At 34.6% G+C, this 12177-nt stretch overlaps 1 protein-coding gene across 7 annotated transcripts in view; it reads right to left on the bottom strand.

Moving 5' to 3' along the window:
- Window positions 1-12177, bottom strand: part of Sbf2 (SET binding factor 2) — a 401965-nt gene that overhangs the window by 51401 nt on the left and 338387 nt on the right. For all 7 annotated transcript variants that reach the window (XM_078046492.1, XM_078046499.1, XM_078046494.1 and 4 more), the window contains one exon: window positions 4654-4849. In XM_078046492.1, coding sequence (XP_077902618.1) covers window positions 4654-4849 — 196 coding nt within the window. The remainder of the gene's footprint in view (window positions 1-4653; window positions 4850-12177) is intronic.

The following is a 12177-nucleotide window of genomic DNA, read 5'->3' as shown; positions in this document are numbered from 1 at the left end:
TGGTAAGACTGAAGACCACTAGAGGTACTCTTACTAACAGTCTCATTTAGTAATGAAATATACCAATTACCCTGCTACCACTCTATCAAACTTCCCCTAGAGCCTTCAGATGTAGGCTCAAGAGTAATAAGCCTCACGGGATAGACTGGGCTTCAAAAGCTGCCGTGGAAATTTTTAAAACAAGGAATAGTTCACATGAACGGTTTACGAACGGTTAACACAAAAATGAAACTCATGCCACTACCACCTATGTCAAAAAATGAACCATTATCAGCATCTAAGAAGACCCCCTGTGTTCCATCCCAATCACTGTTTCTCTTCCTTAAAGATTACCTTTCCTGATTGCTAACAATATGGATAGATTTGGTCCATTTCTAAATTCCAGATAAAAGAAATCAATGGAATTTGTTCTCTTGTTCTGGCTTCTTTTGCTTAATATTGTGAAATCCACCAATATTACTATATAAAGATATAATTTATTCATTTTCATTCCTGTATAGTATATTACTATTTATTTTTCTGTCCTTATGTTGATTTTTGTGCAGTTTGTGAAAATATATTGATTTTGTTAAGAATAATGTTGCAGGGGCTGGGGGTGTAGCTCAATGGTAGAGTGCATACTTATGCATGAGACCTTGAGTTCAATTCACAGCAACAAACCCCACAAAAACCCCAACCAAAAACCCCAGAAACCACTCCCCCTAAACATGTAGTAATAATAACAATAACATTGCCATGAACATTCTTACAGACATCTGTTAGGAGCACATGTGTATTTCTGTTACAAATTCTACTCTATCTAAGAGAGAATTTTTGGGTAATAGGTTATGAACATGTTAAGTAGCTGCTTCAATGTTTAGTAGATGCTACCAGGTAACTTTCTGAAGTTGTTTACCAATTTACAGTCCCAACAGTAACAAGTGAGAGTCTAATTGCTCAACATCTTTACTAGCACTGTGTATTGTCAGTCTTAAATTTTGGCCATTTTGGCAGGTTTATATAGTTATCTCACTGGGATATTAATTTTTAGTTATCTGAAGATTAGTAAGTTGAGTGTCTTTTCAGATACTATTTTTTTACTACCAAAATATTCTCTTTTGTGTTTGTTCAAGTCTCCTGACATTTTTATTGCCTTTTATTCTTAGAATTCTTATTCTTAGAATCACCTTTTAATCTAGTGTACAACACTCCTTAATTTATCAATTCTATATGGATAATGCTTTTCCTGTCCTAAGGCATCTTTCTATACCTCAAGGTCATAAAGATATTCTTCTATCTTTTAGGACTTTTTAATTTAATTTTAATTTTTTTTTTATACCAGGGATTGAACTCAGGGGCACTTAACCACTGAGACATATCCCCAGCCCTTTTTATTTTGAGACAGTCTTGCTAAGCTGCTTAGGGACTAGCTAAATTGCTGAGGCTGGCTTTGAACTTGCAATACTTTTGCCTCAACCTCCTGAGCCTCTAGGATTACTGGTGTGTGCCACTGCACCCAGCCAGCAACTTTTAATTTTTTATATGCAGATCTACAGGTTAATGGGGATTGATTTTGTTTACATTATAAGCTTGGGATAAAGATTAATCCATATCTATATCTATATCTCCAGCACCATATATTGACAACTTTCCATTCACTGCTCTTAAGTGCAACTTTTACCCTAAACCAAGACAAATCTTGGGCTGTTGCTATATTCTTTCTTTTGTTCCACTGGTCTGTTTGTCCATCCTTGTGCTATCTGTGCTATCTTAATTACTGAAGCTTTACAAAAAGTCTTGATATACTGTAGTACTATACTGTAAGGCTATCCTTACTACTCCTGGCTTTCTGCATTCTTACATAACTCTTAGAAACACCTTTTCAATTTCCAAAAACCTTTTGCTAGGATTCTAGTTGTGATTTCATTGGATCTATAGACCAATTTTAGGAGAACTTACAATTATGAAAATATTGAATATTTGAATCTAAAACATGAAATATCTATTTATTTAGAGCTGTAATGATCCTCAATATTATTGTGAGTGTTCCATATAGAGGTGTTGCACATCTTTCAATGGATTTATTCCTAAGTATTTGATGCTTCTTAGTGCAACTGTAAATAGTGTCAGTAAATAGCATCATTAAAATATCAAATAGCATCATCTTAAAATTTCATTTTTCAATGGTTTGGTTTGGATACATACATGACTACTAGAATGACTTTATACCAGTAACCTACTTTACCTGTAGATTCCTTCAGATTTTCTACATGTACATTCGGATCTCCTGTGATTAATGACAACTTTATTTTTTCTCTTCAACCTTTAACCTTTTATCATTTATTTTTCTAGTTCTTTTTTCACTCCCCAGGACCTCAAATGCAACACTGAATAGAAGTGGTGATAGAGAGCATCCTTGTCATCTGATCTCAGAGGAAAAGCTTTTTACCATTAAGTAAGTTTTGCTATAAGGTTTATAAGACAGATTAAGGAGCTATCCCTTTATGTCTGATTTTACTCAGTTCTTTTAAAAAAATCATAAGTGTATATTACATCTTATAAAATGTTTTCCTAAATATAAAACCTTATTACATATTTTTTCTTTTTAATTTTGTTAAAGTACCAAACACAGTCAGATACACTGACTGATTTGCCTCTTTATCTCCTTCTCCCTTGACTTTTCTTGCTAGGGAGAAACCCAGGCCCTTGTGCATGGCAGGCAACCACTCTACTATTGAGTCACGCCTCCAGGCTCACTTTCTTTTTATTCATTGGTTATTTTTAGTTAGATATGACAGTAGAATTCATTTTTACATAATTATAAAAGCATGGAAAGTATCTTGTTCTAATTTAGTCCTCAGCACCACTCCTTCCTCTCCTCTCACCCCACCCATTGCTCCCTTCCCTCTACTCTACTGATCTTTCTGAGGCTTACTTTCAATGTTAAGCCAATTCTGTATTTCTGTAAAGAAATAAACTCTTCTTAGTCTTAATGAATTTCTGTGTGTGAAATGAATCTTTTGTTAAATCTTCTTTATTCCTAGAAATGCTTTATACTTTAAAGTAAAGCTTTATACTTTGATGTTTGTATGATAACAGCTTTTATTAAAGGTTTTATGTTTCTTTAATGTAAATATTGAAATATTTAAATATTTACAATTATTGATATAAATTCACCATCTTACTACATGTATTCTGTTTGTCCTATGTTTCCTTTTCTTTCCTTTCATGCATTCTTATGATTTATTTGTTATTCTATTTCATTCTAACAATTTGATAGATATATATTTTACACTACCAAAAATGTTTTTATAACAGGTCTTCTAATAAATTGTCTATTAAGATTTTACTTTGCTTCTGACAGACTAAAATAATAAATAAAATCTATTTTCTCACTGGTGAGCATAATCCTGATAGCAAGCTTTCCAATCATCAGGACATCACATCCCGACAACACTACTAATACCTATCTACAAAGAGAAATAAGAATCTCAGAAAAATTGCTGCATATTTAGTCCGACCTTTTTAGTACTTCATGCAAAATGTTTTTTGTGTCCATAATCTCAAATTATATTCTCAATTAGTTTCTCAATTGTCATACTGGTATTTGTACATTTAAGTTGCCATTTAAAATGACATACCTATAGTTCTTTTGGAGCAGCAGGGCTGAAACTAATAGTAACACGAAGACAATTTTCTAAAATATGTACAAGGCTTAAAATTTACAAAGTGGCTTTGAAGCTATTTAATCCAAGCAGGAATATATACATACATAAAAGAAAATGACTTATCAGTAGATGAAAGTGACTGAACTTGTAGAATGGTGGAATATAGTTTTAGAAAATATATATTTACATATAGTAAAGAATGAAACAGAGCCTAACATTTGAAAAGCAGCAAGAGGCAACAAAAATAGAAAAAAATGTGTTCATTTATATTATTAATATAATTTAATAAATATTCTAATTAGACAGCATACAAAAGCTGTGCCTACACCTGGGTTAGCAAATTACAGACTGTGGGCCAAAGCCAGTCATATCCACTCATTCTTTAATGTCGCTTCTGTCACAGAGCTAAGGGGCTGCAATAAGAGACTTTATAGTTCAAAACCTGAAATTATTTTATCTGTCCTTTTACAGAAAAGGTTTTGGGATCCTAGGCTTGTAGCAGACTTCACTTTACTTTGCTCATGTGTCTGAGCACATCCTTTTCTTTCTTCATGTTATATTTTTTTAAAAAAATATTTTTATTAGTTTTTGATGGACCTTTATTTTATTTATTTATTTACAAGTGGTGCTGAGAATCAAACCCAGTGCCTCACACGTGCTAGGCAAGTGCTCTACCACTGAGCCACAACCCCAGTCCCTTGCTTCATGTTATCTTTGTGTATGCTAGAAAAAAACCAAACTGGGAAGAGAGACATAAAGGATATCCACAGAGGAGATAAACACTTTGTCTTTCACTGTCTGACCTAGTACAGCACTTTTTGGTGATACACGTATTTTAAGAATACCAATGATATGCTTTTTCATTCTGCATAAAAAGTATCTCTAAAATATTTATATCTCTTTTCTGGCACTTTTATTTATCTCTGGATTACAGATGTAAACAGCCCATTGATGACTCAAACAGGAAGAAAGGAAAGGTTTCTTTTTGGAGCCCACTGATACTTACCTCCGGCACAGTGAATACATCCTGTTGGAGGCAGTGATTCGGAAATACTCCGGTTTTGATCGGGAGGAGCTGCCACTTATGGTTCCCAAACCTAAACGCTGATAGTCTCTGAAACAAGCTTTTTCCACCAACTGTTCCATTGTAGACTTCTCCGAAGCCTTCAAGGTACTTGTCGGGAGTTCACTATCATCTGAAACTATAATGGCAACAACAGGGTTTTAAGAAATAATTAACTCAAATTAAAAAATTCTAAATTTATTATTAATTTTTTTTTGTACTTGGGATTGAACCAGTGGTGCTTAACTGAGCCACATCTTCAGCCTTTTTTTGTATTTTATTTTGAGACAGGGTCTCACTGAGTTGCTTAGGGCCTCACTAAGTTGCTGAGGCCAGCTTTGAACTCACAATCCTCCTGCCTCAGCCTCCCAAATTGCTGCCACTGCACTCAGCTAGGATTCAAAACTTAGTTTTGAAAAGAATCTTTACATTAGAGCTTAGGTATTATGTATATCATAAATTAAACCGATAGTAGAGGATAGGATAGAGAGCAGAATTCATCAGACACTAGAATGGCAATATGTAAATCAATGGAAATGTAATTGATGTAACTGATGTGATTCAGCAATCTGTATACGGGGTAAAAATGGGAGTTCATAACCCTTTTGAATCAAACTGTGAAATATGATATATCAAGAAAGATGTAATGTTTTGAATGACCAACAATAAAAAAAAAAAGACTTTGACAAGAAAATCTGCAAACAAAGAAGCAAGAAAAATTAGAATGGGGAAGAGATAGAAGTGTGACATGGATTGCACAGGGAAGTCACCCACAGGGGGAGAAACAATGGCACGGAAGATGGCATGAAAGTGAGTGGGTGGACGGGAAGATGCCCTGGTGACATCTCTTCTGCTGAAGCCCTTGAACATGGGGACTGTTGATGTGGCAAAATGAACCTGAAACAGACAAGTTCAGTTGTTTCTAAGCCACAGGAGGCCAGGAACGAGTCCTCATGCCTCATCTTCCTGTTTGTTATTGTGGTTATTGTTGTTTTCCAAAGTGACCTTGGAATAGCCTATTCTAAAGAAAATGGTGTCACAAAAGTTTGGCATAAGAAAAATAAATAAATAAATAAATTAAACCATGTAACTTCTATGAGGAATTATAAATAAACATGAATTAAAATAGCAGTGTACAGTAAGGAAACTAATAGTAGTAATTCAGTTAACTAGAAAATGTCAGAGGAATAATAGCATTTAAGTAATTTCTAAAAATAATAATTATGAATTAATTGCCAATATTTTTCTATTTTTAATCAATCTTCTCATTAATGCCAAACTGCAGTGATTTCTATATATGACTATAAAAATACCCAAATGTTGTCAGAAGTTAACTGTCATGCCAGTAAGTTTATCTTTAGTAGGAAAGATCATTACCTAAATTCATCATTTGGGTTTCAGTTTACTTTTCAGAGCATAAATTTTATTAGAAATTTCTAGAGTAAGCAGAAGCTCACTAGAGGGAAGAACCTTTTTTCCCCCTTAGAGTGGTATAAAGAAGTTATACTTCTTTTCTGAAAATATTTTTTTTATTTTGTTGTATGATGTGGTGTACATGAAAAACTCCCTCACAGTTTTGCAATCATGGTTACAGACCTCTTTACGATTTTAGATGTGAAAGAATTTACTCAATAATCAAGTATGTTAAGGGAGGATTAAAAACAAAAGATATTCCGAACTGATACTGTATGTTCTAAAAAAAAAAAAAAAGAAAGAAAGAAAGAAAAAAAAAGATAAAAATCCATGTTAATAACTATCCTACTTTATTTTTCTGTTTGTTTTTAAAGGGAGAAATGTCAAATAAAACTATTGAAGGTTATGGAAATATACTCAAAGTACTAGTGTGTAAAGAAAAGAGATGGCTTTCTTCCATTAAAATTAAAAAGAAAAAAAGATGAAAACCAACAGCTACCCCTGCAAAAATAAGACTTTGTGTTTCAATCTGTGAACTTTGCAATGGAAGATAATCAAGTGCTAATTTTATGTTGGCCTTTAATTTTCAGAGGAGCAAAGAGCATTACATAATTTGTTTTTTTCATGGAATCATTATCATAGAATAATACTTATTTGTTTATTTGTTTGTTTTTTGAGACAGGGTCTTACTATATTGCTTATGTTGACCTTGAACTCCTGGGCTGAACCATCCTCCTGTCTTGGTCTCCTCAATGTTTGGGACTATAGGTGCAAAACCATTATGCCCAGTTAACAGAATGTTTTTTGTTCCATAAAATCATAAAATCTTTGAATTAGAAAAGTCATCAGGATGGGCAACAGTAATTTTTTATGGATTTACATATTACTGTGAGAAGGCCAGGGTTCCATCAAATGGTCACTTCAGTAACGAAATGATGGATCTTTACATTGCTCCCACAGGAAGAACGTAAGCACACCTTCTCATATACGGAAGGCATGCATTCAGACACACAAAACCTCATAAGTTCTTTATCCCAGTAAATTGAAATGGAGACCTTTTAGCCAGAGCTCTCCCTAAAGACAAGGTTTCTTTTAAAATGTTGTCGTTACTGTTACAGGTAGTAGTTATTGTATAATCACTAAGTGGATCTAAAATTTTGATAGGAAAATCATATAATGACATCCCTCCCACATTAGATCAGATTCTTTGTAGTATTAATTCCATAGTATATAGATATTGGGTTACATAGGAAAAAAAATCAGTCAATATGATATTTGGCTACTGGCTTTCTTCGGTTTTCCCAACTAAGTATTATATTGACTACCTCAACTATATTTTTTAAAAATATTTTTTATCTATTTTATTTTTAAATTTTTATTTATATGTGGTGCTGAGGATCAAACCCAGGGCCTCGCATGTGCGCAAGCGCTCTACCACTTAGTCCCAGCCCCAGCCTGTGAATTCTTTTAAATATTTAGCAGATATTTTTTATTATCACCTAAGAATTCCTTCATCTTAGGTCTCCCTTTTGATTAAGAGGACTCACAAATATTTTTATCAAAAGCCCAATCTTTAACTTTGAATATTCAATATCTTTACTTCCTTATTCTTATTATGTTAGAATAAAGTACAGTGGAGTACCTTGTACCCAAATTTTCTATGCAGTGGAGTTTCCTTCTAACTCCTTTTTATAAGACCCACATGAAAATGTCAATGTATAAATTTAGTAAAGAAGTATAATTTAATAAAATATTATCTAAACAACAGAATATGAGGAAAATGATTATAATTTTTTCAGTTCTGATAACTTGGTATTTTCAGTCTTCTCATAAGATCTAGATTTTTGTACATCAAAGGTTAAGTGCACGAGTTTCAAGATGGCGGACCTGAGGGAGGCAGCATTCTGTGTTGCTCTGTGATCCAGATCTCACCTACTCGGAATACTGCATCTCTGAGAATGTTAGAGGACCCCTATACAGCTACTCTCTGCAGAAATCACGTTGTGACTCCGCGCAGGACTCTGGGGCCTCAGTATTCGAGCAGGACCCAAAGCCCGAAGTTCCAGTTCATGCAAGACTCAACCATCGCCTTAGCAGAATCACCTATCAACACATCTGCAGATTGCCAAGACTTCGCTCTGCTCCCATGCAGGTCACTCACCTGCTACCTACCCACAGTACAACGCCATCACCCAGCTCCCCCAACCTCACCAGACACCCCAGTGCTGAAAGCAGACGGCTGCCATCTTGGCTCATCATTCTGGCCATATTAGGTGGGGGCAGTTCCAAGACTGGATCTCCAGGGGCCAGTGGATTTTTGCAGAAATCACCAGGGCTGCGACTACCCGCGCAGAAATCAGAGCCTCTGAGCTCAAGTAACTCGTCTCCAGACTCCGGACCCAAAGCCCACAGTTCTAGCTCATGCACAGCTCACGAGCAGCTAAGCAGAAACACCTATCAGAACCTCTGCAGAACTCCAGACTGTGCGCCATTCCCACACCGGTCACTGGGCTGCTACCTACCCACAGCACAAGGTCATGGCCCAGCTCCCCCTACATCACCAGACAACCCGGCAGTGGAAGCAGACCAACTCCATTTTGGAAAACCTTCCTCGCCATTTTGTGGTGGGCATGGCTATCAGATCGGATCGCCATTTGAGCAGGTTAAGTATTGTTGATATTGGTCTGTTAACATTGTCCTTTCCCACAAAGGAGAAATCTTGGAACCCTATAAGAGCACTACAAATCTATAGGGTAAAAACAATAACACACCAGATCCACAGAGCTGGAAAGGAAGACACATGAGCAACATGAAAAGACAAGGGAAGAAAGTACCACAAACAAATCAAGACAACACATTATTAGAAGAATTGGAAGCTATTGCAGAAAAAAATGACAGAGAAAGATTTCAAAATATACATGGTTAAAATGTTTTGGGATCTCAAAGAAGACATAAGAGAACAAACACAGGCAGTCAAAGATCACTTTAACAATGAGCTACATAAACAAATCCAAGATGTAAAAAATCACCTCAACAGGGAGATAGAGGTTATACAAAAAAACCCAAACAGAAATCCTTGAAATGAAAGAAATAATAAACCAAATTAAAAATGAAATGTATCACAGAGAAGACCACTTAGAAGATAGGACATCAGACAATGAAGATCAAGTAAATAATCTTGAAAAGAACATAGACCCACACAGTGAAAATGATAAGAAACCACGAGCAGAACATTCAAGAAATATGGGATAACATAAAAAGACCAAATTTAAGAGTTATTTAGATAGAGGAAGGCACAGAGATCCAAACCAAAGGAATGAACAAACTATTCAATGAAATAATATCAGAAAACTTTCCAAACATGAAGAATGAATTGGAAATCCAAATTCAAGAAGTCTACATGACTCCGAATGTACAAAATCACAACAGACCCACACCAAGGCACATTATAATGAAAATGCTCAACATGAAGAATAAGGAGAGAGAAACAAAAAAGCCACAAGAAAAAGGAATCAAATTACATATAAGGGAAAATCAACTAGGATAACGGCAGATTTTTCAACACAGATCCTTAAAGCTAAAAGATCCTGGAACAACATATATATATCAAGTTCTGAAAGATAATGGGTGCCAACCAAAAGAATCTTGTATCCAGCAAAATTAAGCTTTAGATTTGAAGATGAAATAAAAACCTTCCATGATAAACAAGTTAAAAGAAAACTATATAGCTAGAAAACTGGAACTACAAAACATCCTTGGCAAAATATTTCATGAAGAGGAAATGAAAAACAGCAATGAAAATCAGCAAAGGAAGGTAGGACACTAAAGGAAAAACTAATCAAAGAGGAAAACCAATTCAAGTAAAATAACAAAAATAAATATGGCTGGAAATACAAACCATGTCTCAATAATAACTCTAAATGTTAATGGCTTAAACTCACCAATCAAAAGACATAGGCTAGCAGATTGATTAAAAAATAGACCCAACAATATGCTGCCTCCAGGAGACTTATCTGAAAGGAAAAGACATATACAGACTGAAGGTGAAAGGCTGGGAAAAATCATACCACTCACATGGACTGTGAAAGCAAGTAGGAGTTTCCATACTCATATCAAATAAAGTAGACTTAAAGCCAAGGTCAATCAAAAGGGATGAAGATGGACATTACGTACTGCTCAAGGTAACCATACACCAACAAGACACAACAATCATTAATATATTTGCTCCAAACAATGGTGCAGCTATGTTCATCAAACAAACTCTTCTCAAGTTCAAGAGTCAAATTGACCATAACACAATAATCTTGGGTGATGTTAACACACCTCTCTCACCACTGGATAGATGTTCCAAACAAAAGTTGAATAAAGAAACAATAGAACTCAATAACATAATCAATAACTTACTTAACTGACATATATAGAATATTTCAACCTTCATCAAGCGGATACACATTTTTCTCAGCAGCACATGGCTCCTTCTCTAAAATAGACCATATACTATGCCACAAAGCAACTCTTAGCAAATACAAAAAAGTAGATATACTACTATGCATTTTATCAGATCATAATGGAATGAAATTAGAAATCAATGACAAAATAAAAAATAAAAATTTCTCCATCACCTGGAGACTAAACAATATGCTACTGAATGAAAAATGGGTTACAGAAGACATCAAGGAAGAGATTAAAAAAATTCCTAGAGGTAAATAAGAACATAGACACAACATATAAAAACTCTGGGACACTATGAAAGCAGTACTAAGAGGTAAATTTGTTGCATGGGGTTCATTCCTTAAAAGAAGAAAAAGTCAACAAATAAATGACCTCACACTACATCTCAAAGCCCTAGAAAAAGAACAAACTAGCAGCAAAAGCAGTAGAAGGCAAGAAATAATTAAAATTAGAGCTGAAATCAATGAAATCAAAACAAAAGAAACAATTGAAAAAATTGACAAAACAAAAAGTTGGTTCTTTTAAAAAATAAATAAAATTGACAGACCCTTAGACATGTTAACAAAGGAGAGCGAGAACTCAAATTACCAGCATACATGATGAAAAAGGTAATATCACAACAGACACTACAGAAATACAGAGGATCATTAGAAATTATTTTGAAAACTTATACTCCAATAAAATAGAAGATTTTGAAAGCATCGACAAATTTCTTAAGTCATATGATTTGCCCAGATTGAGTCAGGAAGACATACACAATTTAAACAGACCAATATCAAGTGAGGAAATAGAAGAAGCCATCAGAAGCTTACCAATCAAGAAAAGCCCAGGACTGGATGGATACACAGCCGATTTCTACACGGCCTTTAAAGAAGAACTAATACCAATACTCTTCAATTTACTTCTGGAAATAGAAAAAAAGGCAGTAATTCCAAACTCATTCTATGAGGCCAATATCATCCTGATCCCAAAACCAGGCAAAGACACATCAAAGAAAGAAAACTTCAGACCATCATCTCTAATGAATATAGATGCAAAAATTCTCAATAAAATTCTGGAAAATCGAATACAAAAACATATCAAAAAGATTGTGCACCATGATCAAGTGGGATTCATCCTAGGGATGCAAGTTGGGTCAACATACAGAAATCATCACACCAATAGACTTAAAGATAAGAACCATATGATCATCTCAATAGACACAGAAAAAGCATTTGACAAAATACAGCATCTCTTTATATTAAAAACACTAGAAAAACTAAGGATGACAGAAACATATCTCAACATCAGAAAGGCTATCTATGCTAAGTCTCAGGCCAACATCATTTTATATGGAGAAAAATTGAAGGCATTCCCTCTAAAAACTGGAACAAGACAAGGACGCCCTCTTTCACCACTTCTATTCAACATAGTTCTTGAAACACTGGCCAGAGCAATTAGACAGACAAAAGAAATCAAAGGGGTGAGTATAGGAAAAGAAGAACTTAAATTAGCACTATTTGCTGATGATGTGATTCTATATCTAAAAGACCCAAAAAACTCCACCAGAAAACTTCTAGAACTAGTAAATGAATTCAGCAAAGTGGCAGGATATAAAATCAA

Source organism: Ictidomys tridecemlineatus, chromosome 4 (genome assembly GCF_052094955.1).
Source record: "Ictidomys tridecemlineatus isolate mIctTri1 chromosome 4, mIctTri1.hap1, whole genome shotgun sequence".
NCBI lineage: Eukaryota > Metazoa > Chordata > Mammalia > Rodentia > Sciuridae > Ictidomys > Ictidomys tridecemlineatus.
Note: the sequence above shows the minus strand (reverse complement) of the source record. Positions and strands in the feature narration are given on the sequence as shown.